The sequence below is a fragment of the Mustelus asterias genome, chromosome 15 (assembly GCF_964213995.1).
Source record: "Mustelus asterias chromosome 15, sMusAst1.hap1.1, whole genome shotgun sequence".
Taxonomy (NCBI): Eukaryota; Metazoa; Chordata; class Chondrichthyes; order Carcharhiniformes; family Triakidae; genus Mustelus; species Mustelus asterias.
The window spans coordinates 56,584,434-56,605,322 of NC_135815.1; the positions used below are offsets into that span (position 1 = coordinate 56,584,434).

Sequence of the window (20,889 nt, forward strand, 5' to 3'; positions counted from 1 at the left end):
AGGACCAGAAGATTCCACTGCCGGCCAATGGTGGGCCACCACCTGCTCGCACCGTAAATCCCACCCATTATCTTTTCTTCCGATTTAAACTTACCCAGAAGCCTGCTTAGTGACAATTACCAAAATGCACAATATTTAAAAGATTTAACACACTTCTGCTTAACACATTTTGTTGCGGACAACCAAGAGGTGAAGAGAAAGGGAAAAGTAATTCCACCATCCCTCTCCTGTCCGTAACAGGGTATTGAGCCCTGAGGAACTCCAGTTGAAAACATTTTTCAGGTAGCTACAGAGGTTGTCCAAATCAGTAGCTTAAGTAAGAGCAAGGGATGAGCCTGGATAACTATGGGCGGCACGGTAGCACAGTGGTTAGCACTGCTGCTTCACAGCTCCAGGGACCTGGGTTCGATTCCCGGCTTGGGTCACTGTTTGTGTGGAGTTTGCACATTCTCCTCGTGTCTGCGTGGATTTCCTCCGGGTGCTCCGGTTTCCTCCCACAGTCCAAAGATGTGCAGGTTGGTTGGCTATGCTAAAAATTGCCCCTTAGATTAGAGGGATGAGCGGGTAAAATATGTAGGAATATGGGGGTAGGGCCTGGGTGCCTGTGGTCGGTGCAGACTCGATGGGCCGAATGGCCTCTTTCTGTACTGTAGGGTTTCTATGATTTCTTTGGAACTACATTTACCTATGGAAAGTAGGTTTACCCTACTATAATTTATGCAAGGTGAGAAAACCACTCTAAGTCTCTGAATTTCATCATTTTTTCCTTTTATATCTTGTCATTAATTTGCCATAATATGTAATTTTACATTCAAATCATATTCTACACCATGTAAACAACTCACGACTTTCTATGCCTTTTAGCTTTGACAAAGGGTCAACTGGACTCAAAACATCAGCTCTTTTCTCTCCTTAGAGATGCTGCCAGACCTGCTGAGATTTTCCAGCATTTTCTCTTCTGTGCAGATCAGTAATTATTTACATCAACATTTAAAGTGTTTCATAGGCTTACACTCTCCTTTTAGGATTTAAAAATATTTCCTCATGTTGCTAGTTTCAAAACCACGTGCTTATTCTTCAGACCTTCGTACCCACAAATTTGACTCTGCCATTGGAGAGTTCACTTGATGATTTTAAGGCATGACTTTCTATGCCTTTTAGCTTTGACAAAGGGTCATGTGGACTCGAACATCAGCTCTTTTCTCTCTTTCCCATGCTCTTCAGACACTGGGCCCGATTTTATCATCGCGTTGTGCCTGTTTTCAGGCACCAAAACTTGATAAAGTCAGGCATGAGGCGAGTAGTGCGATCTGCACCCACCTCCGCACCTGTTCCCCCTTTACCAAGGCCCAAAAATGGTTGCGATCATGATTGAGCCTGGAACGGGTGCGACAGCCATTTAACTGCATTTGCATGCATTCAAATTGACTTTACTGGCACTTCCCCCTTTACCATGTTTGCCCATCCAGAATCGGTGCGCAACAGACATGCTCCATACAAGTCTGATTCGGGCGCTCCAGTTAGTGAGGAGGTAGGTGCCTAGCGTCTGACAACTCTTTGCAGGGGGGGGGGGAGGGGCGAAGTGCAAAGTGAGTCCACTGCCACTCTGCTTGAGATCGGTGAGGGATGGGGTCCACTGCCACTCTACCGGAGATTGGTGGAGGGAGGGGGGGGGGGGGGGGGGGGCATGATCGGTCTGGGGTGGCAGGGGGATAAGGGGGTCAGTAATGTTGTGGGGGTGGGGCATTATCCGGCCCGGGAGGGATGTGGCAGGGGACCCACATCTATCTTTTTTTCTGCACATGCGCAGTTGGAGTTGCCAATTGGAGCTGCAGGGTTTTGGGTGCGTTAAGCCCCACCCACAGGCTTCTGCAGTACAATTGGGACTCGCTGATATTTTTGCAGACAGAGTGCGTATGGGGGTATCTCAGAATGGGTCTAAAAGCCGGGTCTGAAACACTCCCAATTTCAAGGCCACCCAGCACTTAGAATCAAAATGGTAAAATAAGGCTCACTGTGTGTGAAGAGCATGGGAAGGACAACTCTGACTATGAGCTGCCACCATCATCTGCTCAGCTTAACACAGCTGAAACATGCATCATTTGCAGGATAATTCTTGGTTCACCCATAAAACAGAGGACATGCCAATCAGAAGGCCAGAAGTTTGACTCCAAAACAGTTAATGCACCTTCAAAATAATTTTGTTGCGTGTAAAGTGCTTTAAAATGTTTTAAACCTGATTAAATGCTAAATAAATTCAAATGTTGTTTAAGTCACCACCACCAATCTTAATTGTTTTAGGTACTAAAAATAGTATAATGGACCATCTAGTATTGCTTCCATCTACTCTGGAAGCAATTTGAGACAATGTCAAATTGGCTGCAGTATTATGCCAGACTGAAATAATGAATAGATACAACTACGCAACACCTGAACAGCAAGTCCAAAGTGTGCCATGTCCAGTCATGCCCCAAATTCTCTAAACACTTTAAATGACTTGAACGAAGAGACTGAAAGTATGGTTGCTAAATTTGCTGATCACACAAAGATAGATAGGAAAGTAAGTTATAAGAGAGCATGAGGAGGTTACAAAAGGACAAAAATAGGTTAAGTAAATGGGAAAAGAGCTGGCAAATGGAGTATAATGTGGGCAAAAAGGAAATTGTCCATTTTGGCAGGAAGAATTTAAAAAACATATTAGCTAAATGGTGGGAGACTGCAGAGCTCAGATTCAAAGTGACCTGGGTGTCCTAGTGCATGAATCTCAAAAGGTATGCAGGTACAATAACTTAGGAAAGTTAATCGAATGATTTTGTTTACTGCAGGAGAATTGAATATAACAGTAGAGAGGTTCTGCTTCAGTATTATAAGACACTGGTGAGACCACATCTGAAGTATTATGTACAGTATTGGTTTCCCTATTTAAAAGGAAGGATGTAAGCATGTTAGCAGTTTTGAGAAGGTTTACTAGACTAATACCTGGAATGAAAGGATTGTCTTATGAGGAAAGGTTGGACAGTTTATACTTGTATCCACTGGAGTTTAGAGGAGTAAGAGGTGACTTGATTGAAATCTTTAAAGATCCTGAGGGGGTCTATGTGGAGAGGATCATAGAATCATAGAAATCCTACAGTGCAGAAAGAGGCCATTTGGCCCATCGGGTCTGCACCGACCACAATGCCACCCAGGCCCTACCCCCATATCCCTACATATTTACCCGCTAATCCCTCTAACCTACGCATCTCAGGACACTAAAGGGAAATTTTAGCATGGCCAATCAACCTAACCCGCACATCTTTAGACTGTGAGAGGAAACTGGAGCACCCGGAGGAAACCCACGCAGACACGAGGAGAATGTGCAAACTCCACACAGACAGTGACCCAAGCCGGGAACTGAACCCAGGTCCCTGGAGCTGTGAAGCAGCAGTGCTAACCACTGTGCTACCGTGCCGCCCACTTGTGGATGTTTCCATTTGAGGGAGAAGCTGAAGCTAGGGGTCACTGTTTAGAAGTAACAGGTTACCATTCAAGACAGAGGTGAGGAGAAATATTTTCTCAGAAGAATAGCAAGTGTTTGGAATGGTCTTTCTGGGAAAAAGCTATAATTAAGAAAATTAAAAAGACTTTAAGTAACTATTTCAGTTATACATTTCAGCTATCAAACGTACTTCCCTTTTGTCAATCCTGCCTCAGAACTGAAAAAAGCCAGATTGACAAAAGGGAAGTACATTCAGGTTCAAGAAGTCAGATTCAAAACCATTTACACAAGGTCAAAGTAAAAACTTAAGGTCTATATCACAGAATCCCTAACAGTGCAGAAGGAGGCCCTCTGGCCCATCAAGTCTGCACCAACTCTCCGGCAGAGCATCTTTACCCAGGCTCTGTCCCCGTAACCCCACATATTTCCTGCTAATTTCCCCAACTTGTACATCTTGGGAACACTAAGGGAAGATTTAGCATGGCCAATCCACCTAACCTGCACATCTTTGAACTGTGCACATACACTGTAGAAAACCCACGCAGACATGAGGAGAACATGCAAACGCCACACAGAAAGTCACCCAAAGCCAGAATTGCACCTGGGTCCCTGGCGCTGTGAGCAGCACATAGACAGATAGGCAGAAGTGTAAACAAAGGGAAAATGAAATAGTTCGTAAAGATAACAATAATTATTACATGTATAATTATCCCCACAAATTATCTTCCTAAACATTGAAGACTTTACAGTGAATAATTCTGCAACATAAATATTCTTCAAATTCAATATTCTTTCTGCATAAACTTCTGGTTACTTTTAACAAACAGATACTTTAAAATTACAATTTTAAAGCAGACTAAAAAAACAATTTCTCCTGTAGATAATTTTCAAAGTAATTTAGACAGATTAGTCAATATATTTGTTATTTATTACTAGTTTCTTGCACTTATATAAAAGACATTTGATGGAATGATAAATTAGAGAGGAACATAACGTTGCTAAAAAAGAGTTTCTCTAAGAATGCTATGATTTTAGGAATGAGTCAGATCAAATAATTAAACACAGTCAAGTACCAAGCAAACCAAACAATAAGCATGATGAGACACAAATATGGTTAAACTGTTATAGCCTAGAATAAAATAATGTAACATTCAAAATTTTCCAGCATTTTTCTTGTGTTCTTGTGGATTTATGATGCACTGGACACAGCTAGCTTTTTTAGATGGTCCATGAAAACTTGAAGACTGACATCATCAGTCAAGATAGGGGCTCCAGATTCCTGAAGAATATAAAAACACCACATGAGAAGCAAGCGACTAATAATGTAATCATAGAATCCCTACAGTGCAGATGGAGGCTATTCAACCCATCAAGTCTGCGCCGACTCGCCATTACAGAATCTTACCCAGCCCCTATCCTCGCAACCCTACACATTTACCCTGCTAATCCCCCTCACCTACACATCTTGGGCCACTAAGAGGAAATTTAGCATGACCAATCAACCTAACTTGCACATCTTTGGACTGTGGGAGGAAACCCACACAGACACGGAGAACATGCAAATTCCACTCACTCACCCAAGGCCAGAACTGAACCCAGGTCCCTGGCACTGTGAGGCAGCAGTGTTAACCACTGTGCCACCCAAATCATGGCTCATTAAAATGAGATTAGTTTTATGAGCCAAAATAATATAAAACCATTTTACATAATTTGCTGTTCTTTGGCAGAAACTGATTCTGCCTACAAAACAAAATTACCAAATCAATTTTCAGAGCTGATTTTTATCTAGTTATGACTGTGCTTAACATTTGATTCAGTTAAAAAAATCTTAATCTTTACATCTATTACTTATAAATATCAATACACTTATCTAAAACAATACAATCAGAATATAAAATGTTAAGAGACAAAAATTCCAGTTGCATCACCAGAATTTAAGGGGTTTTTGATGATCTATCAGTGTTCACCATCACTAGCCCTCTGAACCTGACCCCAATTTCAGGATTTAGTGCAAGTGGAGATAAATACAGAAATCCTGAAGTTGCAGTCTTTCATTCACTATGCTGCTATAGGCTGCACAGCGGATCTTCTTCAATGCCAACAATCAGGGGAATTTGCCCTTTTCTGCTCACAAATCACTGTTAACAATCTCATGAAAAGTTAAACCTCATTCAGCGATGTGTAACTGGACTTTTAACAGTGATCAGAGTAATGACTACTGCTGAATAATTGATATGGTCCGGAAAAATTAATTAATTAATTTTGTAATTTGTTGTTAAATGTCTTCATGAAGATGACTAGATATTAAATCACAATCTTTTAATGACATTTGTTCATGAGATTCTAATTCTACTGCATCTCCATATGCATCTCCCATTTTTTATTTGGCACTTTAAAAAATTAATATGTTGTATGATTATTAGTGCTTTTCATTTGCTGGTTGAAAAAAAACTTGAATTTATATTGCAATTTCATGACCACAGGGATGTCTCAAAGCACTTTACAGTCAATTATGAAAGATAGTCACTGTGCAACGTAGGAAAGGATGCAGCCAATTTGTGCACAGCAAGCTCCCACAAAATAAAATCTTATAATGATCAAATAATCTGTTTTTGTGATGTTGATTGAGGAATAAAGTTTGGTCAGGACAGCATGAATCATTTCCCTACTCTTGTTCTAAATAGTATCATGGGACATTTTACCTGAGAAGGCACAGGTTTAGCATTTCATCCAAATGACATTTCCCCCAATAATGCAGCACTCACTTTGTACTACACTGGAGTCTCAGCCTGGACTTTTGTGCTCAAGTTCAAGAGTAGGACTTGAATCCATAACCTTCTTACTTAGAGACATGAATGCTATGTACTGAGCCATGGCTGACACTTTTGGTTGTCTGTGGGAATTCCTTAACGTGATTAGCTAGTTGGCAAGCTTGATGGTATCATTGACTGTCCGAATCACTATTAAATTATGCTACAATTAATTGTACGTCAAGAGGGTTAACATTTTTGGAACAGAGACTGCTAGGTCTCCTAGCGCAACTTCCTTCATGGTCTGTGTTGAGCACACTTGCTTTGCTGTTGAGTGCAAAATCTGGGCTAATAAGTACAAAGGTTAGGTAATGCTGCTTTACATTCATTCTAGTACTGAGTATGGTCAACTGGGCTTAGTGTTCCCCAAATGGGTGAATCATAAATAATTGAATGTGCCTCTTCTCAATGATGAAGACATTTTAATGGCTTCAATATTTACAATAGCACCAAAATCAAAGGTTGGGTTTTAGGTTTCTTTCCAATTTTGACTCAAAATGCTAACTCGTGCTAATGTACAGATACACAATTTTCCAGTAATTCATTCAAATGTTCATTCTTTACGTGCAAATCCAGGACAGCAAGGACTGGCAGGAAATTCACCCATGGGTATCATACTGATGAGCTCAATCCTTTCTTCCTTGGATACCTACACACTTACTTTTCAGCAGAACTCTGCAGATATTGTGGAGTTCTGCCTTTTCCATTCCCCTCTAGAACAAGGTCAGAAGCCAGCTGCAGAAAGTCTATTGCAATCCCAACTGATACAAGACCAAGGTACCAATCTACATCCTTCCTTTCTGTACTGCTCAGTACCAAAGTGGCAATAAATTACTCAATAACTCTGACATGAGTGATGTGGGCCTGTGCAAAGATGGGGAGCAGAACCTCTGGATAAAAAGTTTTTTAGACAGATATTTACCATCAAAAGCTGACATATTGAGAAGATACCTACCTGCCCCCATGTATACAAGTTATTATAAGTCTGTGATGGGTTCACTTTTGACAGAAGGAATCGAGCCTAAAAAAAACAATATTGGTTAGTTTCAAAAAGCTTTTAAAAAATCTTTTTTTCAATCTGGAAATCGTTGGATTGAGCCAGGGACACCTCCATTGTAACTGCCTTAACACCCAGTGGTTAGTCGAGGGCGATTTATTTTTTAAACACAGATGGAAAGTGAAAGCAAAAGCATCTACAATCTTGGTTGCCCCCAACAAACTCAGTCAACTTACCATGTCTTATCACGAGGTTTGACCAAATGGGCAAATACAACAGACATCTGTTTGAGATACTGATAAAAGATTTTTAAAAAACTGCCTAAAGTATCATTACATGAATAATCTACGGCAAGGAAAACAAAATCTCAAGCTACAATATCAGCATAATGGAAACAAGAGTTTTACTGTTAGAGCTTACGTTTGGAATCACCAAGAGCAACATGTATGGATTTGATCATTTTAAATGAACATAGGTGTCAGCTGGAAGAGAATCAAACTCTTTCTCTATTCCCAAAGTTTTGTTTCAGCATTCCTTTAAAAGTATCTTTTCAATGAATAATTACTAAATACATTTCATGTACCTGACTCCGACCATGCTCTGTGTCAACATAACGAGGCATTGGAAAACGAGTCTGAAGAATTTCCTGTGCATCATCCAGGGGGGCTTGCAGAAGCTGTTTGAAATTCTCATACTCCTGCATATCTTGATATCCAGCCTGCCGCCACTGAGCTATAGTCTAAAGAAAGAATAAAAACTGTACATAATACACAGAGCAAATTTCTCTTTTGAGTACTCTTAACTGTTTTCTAATATTTATTTCAAATGATGGAAAATTGTTTTGTGAAAGTTTGGTATTTATGAACTAAAAAATAGCTCAACCAAATACTAATAACTGTTCAATAATTACACATTATTAGAGATACTACAGGTAGATGCATTAACAAAACATTTTACTGAGTTTGAGCTGTATTTCATTACAACTCATTACTACATGAACAAACATTCAATCTGCACCCGTTTTAAGAGAACTATGTAAAATAACATTACCTTTGATCAATCTTTATTACTTTGCACACTTCAAAAAATGTTGTGCCGAATATAGATCAGTCATGAGACAGTTACTCTTATCCAACCAGTTTGGAAGTGCATGAATAAGACACAGACATGAATCAAGTTTGAAAGATTTCCTGTGTACCATCCAGGGGAGCTTGCAAAAGTGCCAATTTATGTTGTTTTTATGTGTTATTTAAATCCCAAAGAACATCAGCGAATTATCAATATTTATCCTCAACACTAGATCATGTGGAACATATTAGTACCCAAGATACTTTATTAATAAAAATAATAATCCTGAGAGATGGCATTCGTTATTAAACTGATTCGTTATTATACAGAGAATAACACTTTAATACAGGAGCTCAGCTGAAATTGTACAAAATGTTTTTCAGTATAACTATTACCTTAAACTTTCAGTAAGATCAATGCCTTTCAAATACACAAAACGCCCTTTTCTCTAAATATAATTCATTAGGTGATGAGCAGTTTTATTCTATTTTTCCCTTTCCGTCATTTGTTATATCATTCTTTGACCAAATACAACCTGTGTAAATCTATTGCAAACTTGTAGTCAGTCCTGCATTCCCCATTTTCTCTGCTGCAGATTCATTCCAAATCTTTTCCAAGGAACATAGATGTAAATTGTTAGCTGAACATTTAAGAAGTCTATATCAAACACTGGGGGCTATTTATTGGCCACTGATGTGGATTGACTGACTTACAGAACCTATTGAACCACTTGATGCTGGGAGTATGGAGTTGAGGCACAGTTCTGAGTCAGGTTGTTAATCCTTTATCTTGGTACTTGGCATCAGATTTATGACATTGGCTTAATCTGATCTACAATCAAAATTTAACTGAGTAGTTCATGAAAACAATGTTGACTTTCCTAATTGAGAAAAAAGTTAAAAGTAGTTCAATAGTACCATTGAGGTATATTAAAAGTGTGGAGGTGAAATTAAATAAGGAATTTAGGAAAACAATGAGAGGGCATGAAATAATATTGGCAAGTAAATTCAAGGAAAACCCAAAGATTTTTTTAACAAATTCATAACGATCAGGAGGATAACTAAAGAAAAGTGTATAGACTATTGGGACCATAAAGGTAACCTATGATTGGAGGAGAAGGATCTTTGTCAATCTTAATGAATACCTTGCATCTATTTTTCACAATGAAAACATTGCAATCTCGGAGGAGTTTGCAACATTACATTAAATTCACGTAGTAAGAAAGGAAGTATTAAAGGAGTTTATAATTTTTGAAAGCTGATAAATCCCAAATCAAATGCATCCTAAACTGTTAACAGAAGCAAGAGAAGAAACAGCTGAGGTTTTGACTACAATTTTCCAATCCTGGTGCCAGAGGACTGGAGATCAGCTAACACTGTTTGAAAAGTGAAAATGCAATTGATCAAGTGGTTACATATAAACAAGGAGCAGGACTGGGCCATTCACCCCCTCAAGCCTGCTCCACCATTCAATACGATCATGACTGATCTGATAGCAACCTCAAATCTCCGCCTACTCCTGATAACCTATCATCCCCTTTCTTAACTGAGTCCATCCACCTCTGCCTTTAAAACAAAGACTCTGCTTTCACAACCTTTTCAGGAAGAGAGTTCCGAAAACTCACTCCCTCAGTGAAAAATGTTTGCTTCCCCTCCGTTTCAAATGGACGACCACTTATTTATGACCAGTGACCGCTTGTTCGAGATTCTCCCACAAGAGGAAGCATCATCTCCATATCCACCCTGTCAAGACCCCTCAGGATCGGAGACGTTTCAATCAAGTCGGCTCTTACTCTATTAAACTCTAGCGGATACAGACTTCGATGGGTCAGGAGATGTGTTACTCGCCACAGAATTCCCAACCTCTAACCTGCTCCAGTAGCCACAAAACATATATTTGCCCACTTAAGGACTAATGCTCCAATTACATTTCTGGTTCATGGCAATGTTCAGGACATTAGTCAGGGATTCAGTGATGGTAATGCCATTGAATGTCATGGGGAGATGGCTAGATTTTTTCCTATTAGAGATAATCATTGCCTGGCACTTGTAGCAGGATTGTTAATTGCCACTCATCAGCCCAAGCCTGAATGTTGCCCAGGTCTTGCTGCATAGTGACATGGACTGTTTCATTAATATTTGGTTATGCCAAGGGTACTGTTCCAAAAGTACTTGGATAGACAAGGTCACAGACCAAGATTTGCAATGTGGGATTAGGCTGGATGGCTCCTTGTCTGCGGGTGAGGACAAAAGATTCAATAGGTTCCTTCCATGCTGTAAATTTCAATGATTCCATAAATAGGTTTAATGTCTTGCATCTAATGATAAATAAAAAGATGTTCATGATTTGAGGCTTTTGTATTTCTATCAATATATTTGCAAAGCAATTCCATATAATTCAATTGAATTATATATCCAGCAACACAGTGTTGATCAAAGACTACTGTTTAAAAATAAAGACATGGAGTTTTCTTATGTCGATCTGAAATATTAGCCCTGATTACTGTTTGGGAATAAGACCCTCACCAAAAATTAATGAAACTTGGCTCATCAAGCTGGTCTGAAATGATGCAACTTTAGGGGAATTGAAGGAGTTTCCAGAAAAAATACCAGAAACCTAGTAGACAGAATTACATTTTCTAAAATAATTTCATTGAATACTAACCTCTCCATGATAGATAACAATCTGGAAGAAAGTGTCCATGAGGAGTATTCGGTCTGGTAAAATGCTGCTACTGTCCAAAAGCACTGGCTGAAGACAAGAATAAATGAATGAATGATCACCATCATTACTTAATAAACAAGACCTCTGTTGCGCAAATACAGATGCTATTTCCACAGAACATATATAAGCTCTCAAGCATGCTCCAGTGGAGATGATGGATGTCAGCATTAGGGTAGGCACCGCAAATCTTCCCCTGGAACACTGCAGGCAGGATGGAGTGTCCACCCTTGTCGTCAACTACGTCCCATTTCTTCCAGCAGACACCTAGGACGCTGGAGCCTGATCCATCTTTTTCCATGTTTCATACTTCCCATTCTACATACCTATCCTTCTTTAGCTCTTCCTGCATCCCAATTGTCTTGTACATAACTTTCACCGTGTTCATTATTCCTCTTTTTATTCCCTGTATCACCCATGCCCTGTAATCATTTCCTGGTTTCCACCACATCGCTTTACAGGTCACTTTGTAATTTCCTGTGTATGTGGTTGTGTGTTTTATTCCCACTTGTTCCTCTTTTCTTAATTCTTATTTTTCTGAAATATCCATCATTTCTGAAGAAGTCACTTCTGAAACATCAAGAGACTTGTGTTTTCTTAACCTGCCTGCCTTGCTGAATGTCTCTTTTTATTTTGTCTTCAGCATCTACTATATGTTATTTTTAGTTTATATGTGATCCTGTTAAGATTGTAGCTTTCATGGCATGAAATAAACTGGAGGGGTATATTAGCACTCTGTATTGGAGAATATAAAGGTGGGGGCACGTTTGGCAACAGGAGTAACAATACAGAAGTCTGTGAAACCTGAGAAAACCATAGGGAGATCAGGAGGCAGAGGTAATATCACCGGATGAGTAAATAAGATGCCCAGTAGGAATTCAAATTCAATTAGGAAATCTGGAATTAAAAGCCAATTTCAGTCATGGTGACCATGAAATCATGGTCACTTGTTGTAAAAGCCCATTTGGTTCACTATGTCCTTTAGAGAAGGAAAACCACCTTCCTTACCTGATCTGGCCTACATGTGTGTCCAGACCCACAGCAATGTGGTTGATTTGTAGTGGCCTAACAAGCCACTCAGTTGTATCAAACTGCTATGAAGTCTAAAAGGAATGAAACTGGACCCTAGACATCGGAAATGACAATGGCAAACACAGCCGTATCGTCTCTGAAAAGTCCTCCTTACTAGCATCTGGATGCTTGTGCTAAAATTAGGAGCAATTAGGGTTAACAGCCTGACAGTACATAATTCAGTGAGTATGACCATGTCCCAAAAACCATCACCATACCTGGCAATCTACTGTTGGAGGGAGTTGCCTTGGAAGTCATCAGCATTGATTCTGGACCCCCATGAAAACTCATGGCATCAAGTCAAAGGTGGGCAAAAAAATTTGATCATTACCACATACCATCACCCTCAAGTACTTAATGTTAAACACTAATTGGAAGAAACACTGAGGTAGCAAGGGCACAGAATGTACTCTTGATGGAGGCTTAAATGCCTACCACCAAGAGTGGCACCATTGTTCATAGAATTCCTACAGTGCAGAAAGAGGCCATTCGGCCCATTGAGGGGCAGCACGGTAGCACAGTGGTTAGCACTGCTGCTTCACAGTTCCAGGGACCTGGGTTCGATTCCCGGCTTGGGTCACTGTCTGTGTGGAGTTTGCACATTCTCCTCGTGTCTGCATAGGTTTCCTCCGGGTGCTCCGGTTTCCTCCCACAGTCCAAAGATGTGCGGGTTAGGTTGATTGGCCATGCTAAAAATTGCCCTTAGTGTCCTGAGATGTGTAGGTTAGAGGGATTAGTGGGAAATATGTAGGGATATGGGGGTAGGGCCTGGGTGGGATTGTGGTCAGTGCAGACTCGATGGGCCGAATGGCCTCTTTCTGTACTGTAGGGTTTCTATGATTTCTATGAGTCTGCACTGACAACAATCCCACCCAGGCCACATATTTAGCCTGCTAGTCCCCCTAGTACTAAGGATCAATTTTGCATGGCCAATCAACCTAACCCACACAACTTTGGAGTGTGGGAGGAAACCTACACAGACACAGAGAGAACGTGCAAACGTCAGTCACCTGAGACCAGAATTGAACCCGTGTCCCTGGCCTGTGAGGCGACAGTGCTAACCACTGTGCCACTGTTGACTGAGCTTATTTTCTTAAATTTGTTCATGGAACTTGGGCATCGCTGGCTAGGCTACCATTTATTGCCCATCCCCAATTGCTCTTGAGAAAGTTGCGGTGACAGGGTAGATGCAGAAAGGATGTTTCCTTTGGCTGGGAGTCTAGAACCAGGGGACAAAGTTTCAAGAGTATGAAGTAGACCATTTAGAACCAAGAGGAGGAAGAATTTTGTCACTCAAGAGGGTGGCGACAATTTGGAATCTTCTATTCTGGAGGCTGTGGAGATTGATCATTGAGTATGTTCAAGAGTTAAAGTTTATTTATTAGTCACAAGTAAGGCTTACATTAACACTGCAATGAAGTTATTGTGAAATTTCCTTAGTCGCCACACTCCGACACCTGTTCAGGTCAATGCACCAAGCCAGCACGTCTTTCAAGACAGAAATTGATAGATTTCTAGATATTAATGATATCAAGAGGTATGGGGATAGTATTGGAAAATTACATTAAGGTAGAAGATTAGCCATAATCTAATTGAATGGTGGAAGAGGCTTGAGGGACCAAACTACCTACTCCTGCTCTTATTTCTATGTTCCTATCTACAAGGCACGAGCAGAAATGTAACGGAATATTCTCCACTTGCCTGGATGAGTGCACTCAAGAAACTCAACAGCACCCACCACCAAAGCAGCCCACTTGATCAGCACCCCATCCACAATAGCAGCAGTGTGGACCACCTACAAGCTGCACTGCAACAACTCACAAAGGCTTCTTCAACAGCACCAGTAGCACAGTGGTTAGCGCTACTGCATCACAGCACCAGGAACCTGGGTTTGATTCCGGCCTTAGGTGACCGTCTGTTTGGAGTTTGTACATTCCTGCGGCTGTGTGTGTTTCCTCTGGGGCTCCGGTTTCCTCCCACAGCCCACAAAACGTGCAGGTTAGGTGGATTGGTCATGGTAAATGCACAGGATCATGGGGATGAGGCTGGGTAAGATGCTCTTTCGGACAGTCGGTGCAGACTCAATGGGCTGAATAGCCTCCTTTTACACTGTAGAGATTCTATGGTTCTATGATGTCTACCGCCTAGAAGGACAAGGGCAGCAATTGCATGGGAACATTACCACCTGCCGCACACCATCCTAACTTAAAAAATTGCCGTTCCTTCACTGTCACAGGGTCAAAATTCTGGAACTCACTTCCAAAAAGCACTATTGATGTACCTATACCACATGGCATCCAGGGTTTCAAGGCGGCAGCTCATCACTACCTTTTCAAGGACAGCTAAGGAGAGGCAATAAATGCTGGCCTGGCCAGCAATGCCCACATGCTGTGAATGAATAAAAAGGGGCACAAATATAAACTGATGGGAAAAAAAAAATAAGCTATTCGCAACACTTCACTAGAATACTGTATGCAATATGCAACAAGTAACAATTTGCATGCATTCCAAATTTCCTTTTTCAAGGGTTTTTTTCCGACTACAGTTTTCTAGTCCCCTCAGATATCTTGGCTAAGTGGCAATGCCATGTATTCACCTAAAAATTAATGACAACAGGTTATTCTACTACAGGGACAGGTTTCACAGCTAAGCTGGAACGAATCAATACACATGCAGTTTTACCATGAGCAGATGGTAACAATCAGGATCAACAACCTTAATTCTTTCCACAGAAGCAATACAGTTATGTAGCATCTTTCATAGAATCCTACAGGACAGAAGGAGGCCATTTGGCCCATCGAGTCTGCACCAACCACAATCCCACCCAGGCCCTATCCCCATAACCCCATGTATTTACCCTAGCTAGTCCCCCTGACACCAAGGGGCAATTTAGCATGGCCAATCCACCTAACCCACACATCTTTGGACTTTCACTAGTGGAATAAACTTGGTAATTAACTTTTTATGCATTGTTTATGTGCTAAATCTCACCTCAGGTGGTCCATAGAAAGAGTAAGAATAGAGAATAGGCTGAATCATAATAAGAGACTGTGTTAGATCTTGTCGCATGAAATGATGGCGGTAGTATGACGATTCATCTGGGCTATTATTGAAAACTTGAAGAAATGGAGATCTTCTCAGATGGAACATAAACTAAAGTGACAACAAAAAAAAAGTTAGTCAAAACATCACAGGATAAGTCAGAATACATTTGTGCTCCTATAAAATAGCTCACAAGAAAGTTGTCTAGGCTGAGCATCTGATTGACAGAACTAGGTGTCCAACAGGAGGAAAGATCCTTCGTCTAGCTGTTTGGACAAGCAGATCCTTCTATTGAGCAGCCATGACATGATGGGTATCCTCAAGGCAGCTTCTGAACTGAAATAACTAGAAATCTCCCTTGTTACCATCTGCTTCTTATATCAAGTGTCTTCCTGGATGAAGTTTATTTTCTAAAAGACCATCCTTCATTTAGAATAGACTCTCTCATTCAGAATGCTTTTCTTGGGATCTATTTGTCATTGAGTCTTTCTGAATTATAGGAAGAAGTCAAGAAACTGATAAGCACCTTACACTGACACTTTAAGCTTTTAATAAGTTCTATAGATCACGGCTGAACTGTCAATGCCAGAATTGACTCTACTATAGAGGCAGAGTAGACGGAGCTTGCTATTCTACCCACCGCCCCCCTCCCCCCCGCTCCAATCCCTTTCCCTTTATTTACAGGTGATTATTTTTTATAGACCATTCAGCCACATTGAAAGAGGATGAAATCATGCCACAACCATATTGCCCTTCAGATGTTCAAGCTCACAAGCTCTGCAGGATTAGTTGAAGAAAAGTCAAACCTCAGACTGATTTATCCCCTTCCTTAGGGTAACTGTAGCTTTCCACTGCAGCCATGACTGAATCATAGAATCCAGACAATGCAGAAGGAGGCCATTCGGCCCACAGAGTCTATATCGACTCTCCAAAAGAACATCTTACCCATACCTGCCACCCGAGCATTTACCATGGCCAATCTACCCAACCTGCACATCCTCAGATACCAAGGGACAATCCACCTAAGCTGCACATCTTTGGACTGGTAGTTAAAATACAGACCTTGCAATTGTTATACCGAGATCAGCTAACTCAGTACAGCTCAGGAACTGAGTCTGGGGACAGCTCTAGTCTGCGGTGCTCAGTATTGCATCATAGAATTATAGAATGGTTAACAGTACAGGAGAACATTGAATTTGTGCTGGCTCTCTGCAAAAGCCACTTCCCTGCCTTTTCTCCCAAGCCCTACAATTTCTTTCCTTTTCAGATAATGATCCAATTTGAATGCCATGATTGAATCTACCTCCAACTCACACTCAGGCAGTGCATTCCAGATCCTAACCACCCACCTGCACAAAAAGAAATTTCCTCGTGTCACCCTTGCTTCTTTTGTCAATTAGCTTAAAATCTGTGCCCTCTGGTTCTCAGACCTTCCCCAATGGGAACAGTTTCTCGCTATCTACTCTGTCCAGTTCCCTCATGATTTTGAATACTTATAACAAATCTCCTTTCAATCTAACCTTCAAGTCTCAGATTCGCCCACAGAATGCAAAACAGGGAGTTTTCATTTTTAAAAAGCACTATTAGAAGTAATTCACTGTACCCTTCATAGGTACTCTTCACCGATTTGAGGATGGCTGCAACTGAATCTTTAAAAATTGGCTTTGTGAAGGAACTGCACTGTGTTCCACAAATATCTCCTTGTTTAAGGCCATTTTCTCAGATTCTCTCATCAATTGCTTATCTTTGCATTTTAGGATTATCATTTTATATATTTTATTGTATTTACCTGTGGATAAAGGGAAAATGTTTCTGAAAGTCTGAAGGAATTAGGATCATCTTTGTGGAACTGACCAAACTTCTGACACTGATGGAAAAAGGGGTAGAAAATAATTAACAGGTTTAAAGTTAGTATAGTCTCAATTTAAAACTAACCTCAATTAGTCTCAAAATAAAAAAAACTTAGATTCAACGCAGGTACGTGATGTTCTTACCAGGCGGATTAATTGCCTGTCCAACCAACGAAGTACATCGGGGCCTTCCTCAGATTCAGCCCTGAAAACTCCAAGTCTTGCCATCAGCACAGCTGATGCTTCCTGATCAAATGCAGCTTCTATCTGCTGGAGTTGACTCTGTGCATCTGCCCAGCTAAAAATCAAAGCAAATGTTAACAGCAGGTTCAATTTCACCGTGACCAACACATTTCTGATAACTGGGCTGAATTTTTACAAGGGGCATCAAAACCCAGGGTCAGAGTAAAAAGTGAATTCCAAGGGTGCACCTTCCGGCATGCAGGAACTGCTTGGCAATTTTAGCACGGACGGTCTCCAAATTGACCACCTGTGGGTTTGCTTCCAACAAGCGGCGACAGGCAGGTTCCTGATGCTGCCAATACAGCGGCTCCATGTAATTATATCAGCCCCCAAGGTGCTGATAAAATCTTGGTCATTATTTTAATTGAACACTGTGGTTCATAATAATCACTATGAATCCAACACTTTTAAATTGGACAAAGAGTCAAGTAGCTAAAATCTGACCATTCTTTTTCCACTCTCCTTTCAAATGCCAGAGTCATGCACAAATGCACCTTTTCTTCTACCAAGCTCTTCGCCTCTGGAATCCAATGCTGCTCTCCCTGCCTAATGCCCAGCTTCTTAAATCCTTATTTATCTGATTTTGTTTACTACATCTCTTATCTCACATTAAGATCATTTCTGCCATTTAAACATTTCATTTTCTCTACTTCAGGACTTTACAAGGGATTTCACAAAAAAAAACTTGTATCTAAATAGCACTTCTTATGACCACTGGATGTCTCAAAGTGCTTTCCAATCAATGAGGTACTTTTTGTTTAATGTATAGCCACTGTTTGTAATGTAGGAAACACAGCAGCCAATTTTGCACAAACAAGTTCCCACAAATAGCAATGTGATGACAACTGGATAATCTGCTTTTGTGATGTCGAATGAAGGATAATTATTGGCCACGACACCGGGGAATAACTCCTCTGTGCTTCTTTGAAATATTGCCATTGGATCTTTTACATCTACCAAAGCAGTCAGATAGGGCCTTGGTTTAATTTTTCATTTGAAAGATGGCACCTCTGACAGCACAGCACTCCGCCAATTCAGCCTTGGACTATCAGCCTTGATTTTTGTGCTCAAAACCTGAAGTGAAGGTCACGGAAAGTGGCAATGCAGGTGGAGAAGGTTGTCAAGAAGGCATACGGCATGCTTGCCTTCGTCAGCCGGGGCACTGAGCTTAAAAATTGGCAAGTCATGTTGCAGCTTTATAGAACCTTAGTTAGGCCGCACTTGGAATATAGTGTTCAATTCTGGTCGCCACACTACCAGAAGGATATGGAGGCTTTGGAGAGGGTACAGAAAAGATTTACCAGGATGTTGCCTGGTATGGAGGGCATAAGGTATGAGGAGAGGTTGGAGAAACTTGGTTTGTTCTCACTGGAACGACGGAGGTTGAGGGGGTGACCTGATGGAAGTCTATAAGATTATGAGAGGCATGGACAGAGTGGATAGTCAGAAGCTTTTTCCCAGGGTGGAAGAGTCAATTACTAGGGGGCATAGGTTTAAGGTGCGAGGGACAAGGATTAAAGGAGATGTATGAGGCAGATTTTCTACACAGAGAATGGTTGGTGCCTGGAACTTGTTGCCGGGGGAGGTAGTGGAAGCGGATACGATAGTGACTTTTAAGAGGCATTTTGACAAATACATGAATAGGATGGAAATGGAGGGACATGGTCCCCGGAAGGGTAGGGGGTTTTAGTTCAGTTGGGCAGCATGGTCGGTGCAGACTTGGAGGGCGGAAGGGCCTGTTCTTGTGCTGTAATTTTCTTTGTTCTTTGAGATTGAACCAGTAACCTTTTGAAATCATAGAAACCCTACAGTGCAGAAGGAGGCCATTCGGCCCATCGAGTCTGCACCGACCACAATCCCACCCAGGCCCTACCCCCACATATTTACCCGCTAATCCCGCTAACCTACGCATCTCAGAACTCTAAGGGGCAATTTTTAACCTGGCCAATCAACCTAACCTGCACATCTTTGGACTTAGGGCCCGATTTTACCATTTTGATACTAAAGTGCTGAATCTGGGCGCAATTCAGATCCGACTTGGAAAACTGCACGCCCCCATACGCACTCAGCCTGAAAAAAATCATGGGTCTGAATCATGCTGTGGGCGGGGCTTATCGCACTTGAAATGCTGCAGCTCCAATCGGAGCTTTGAACTGTGCATGCGCGGTGAAATAAAATTGAAAAGCGCACCCCTGTAACATCGCTCCCGAGCCACAAAATGCGGATAAAGCAGCCCAGGAGGAAAAAGCGGGAGCAATAGCCCCCACAGACATCGCCCCAACATAACTGTCCCCCTTATCCATCCACCCCACCCGCTACCCAGACCGATCACGACCCTCTGCCCCCCCACCAGAGAATGATCGGGCCTGCCTCCCCCCACTAGAGAGTGATCGGGCCTCCCTCCTCCCCACCAGAGTGCGATTTGGTTCCCCCCACCCCCCAACCAGAGATACATCTGACCCGCCTCCTCCTCCCTCCCCCAACCAGTGAATGATCTGGCCCGCGTCCCTCCCCACTGATCTGAGTTAGAGAGCCGTTGGAAGTTCTGAACTTATCTCTTTAGAAGCTGGAGTGCCGGAAACAGACCTTTGCCGAGCATGTCTGTTTCGTGCCGAATCTGGACGTGCGAACGCGATGGTAAAGGGGAAACTGCTGGTAAAGTTGGGCAGACAGCCCATTAATTCAATTTAAATGCATGAAAATAGCCGCGATCCGAACCATGCCCTGTTTCGGGCGTGGTTCGGATCGCGGCTATTTTCGGACCTTGGTAAAGTGGGCATCTGCGCAGATGCGGGCACGGAACGTGCTAATCGTCTCACGCCTGACTTGACCAAGTGTTCGTGCCTGTTTGCAATGGTAAAATCGGGCCCTTAGAGTGCTACCAACTGACTCAACCAGAGCCACAACTGACCTTGCTGTATTTTATTTGTATATCGAAGTTTGCATGTGTGTGAGTGCTTTCCCCATCCCAATCTAAAATGCTGTAGTTCTGAAAAGGGTCCCCCTTTATGGCCCACTGGTGAGCTCCCCAGCAGTAAAGGCAGCTCTCATTATAACTGCATCACCTCTCACTTTCAGGACTGCTGTACTTTCCCTGCAATTTTTAATGATAAGTTACATATTGATTTGCGATTATCCAGGTGACAAATGTGAGGAAGGCAACATAATAAAGAAATATGCAGGGGTTGGCACATATTTTTAGTGCAAAATTATTTGCATTAAACTAGAAACAGCAAGCATGCCGACAACAGGGACAGATTATCAGATCTGTGTAAAGGTTAGGAAACCAAAATATTAGACCAGATCTCAGGAAATTTAAGTACAAGTTGAAACTGGTCATATTCAGAAAACATAATTTTGGCCAGAATGTGTTACAGGTTATCCAAATAAAAGCAGAAGAGACAATTTTAAGATTTAGGGTTACAATTTAGAAAGATTGATTCACAGAACAGACTTTCACCGCAAAAACCTACACAGAGGAAACTTTAAAATGTCAAGAAGCAGATACACTGTAACAATTCAATCTGAAGATACCAGATGCCCAAAATATTTTGAGCGTGCATAAATTCCAGGACTGGCTGCTTGCCACGCTGCAACAAAGTTAACGCT

General features: G+C 41.5%; 1 protein-coding gene across 5 annotated transcripts in view; it reads right to left on the reverse strand.

Annotated features, from left to right (window-relative positions):
- Positions 1 to 4,153: 4,153 nt before the first annotated feature.
- LOC144504524 (protein transport protein Sec23A) overlaps positions 4,154 to 20,889 on the reverse strand; it is a 43,402-nt gene continuing 26,666 nt past the window's right edge. For all 5 annotated transcript variants that reach the window (XM_078229939.1, XM_078229941.1, XM_078229942.1 and 2 more), the window contains 7 exons: positions 17,182 to 17,335; positions 16,977 to 17,054; positions 15,137 to 15,298; positions 11,018 to 11,104; positions 7,869 to 8,024; positions 7,244 to 7,309; positions 4,154 to 4,757 (listed from right to left, as the gene is read on the reverse strand). In XM_078229939.1, coding sequence (XP_078086065.1) covers positions 4,668 to 4,757; positions 7,244 to 7,309; positions 7,869 to 8,024; positions 11,018 to 11,104; positions 15,137 to 15,298; positions 16,977 to 17,054; positions 17,182 to 17,335 — 793 coding nt within the window. In that variant the 3' untranslated portion in view covers positions 4,154 to 4,667. The remainder of the gene's footprint in view (positions 4,758 to 7,243; positions 7,310 to 7,868; positions 8,025 to 11,017; positions 11,105 to 15,136; positions 15,299 to 16,976; positions 17,055 to 17,181; positions 17,336 to 20,889) is intronic.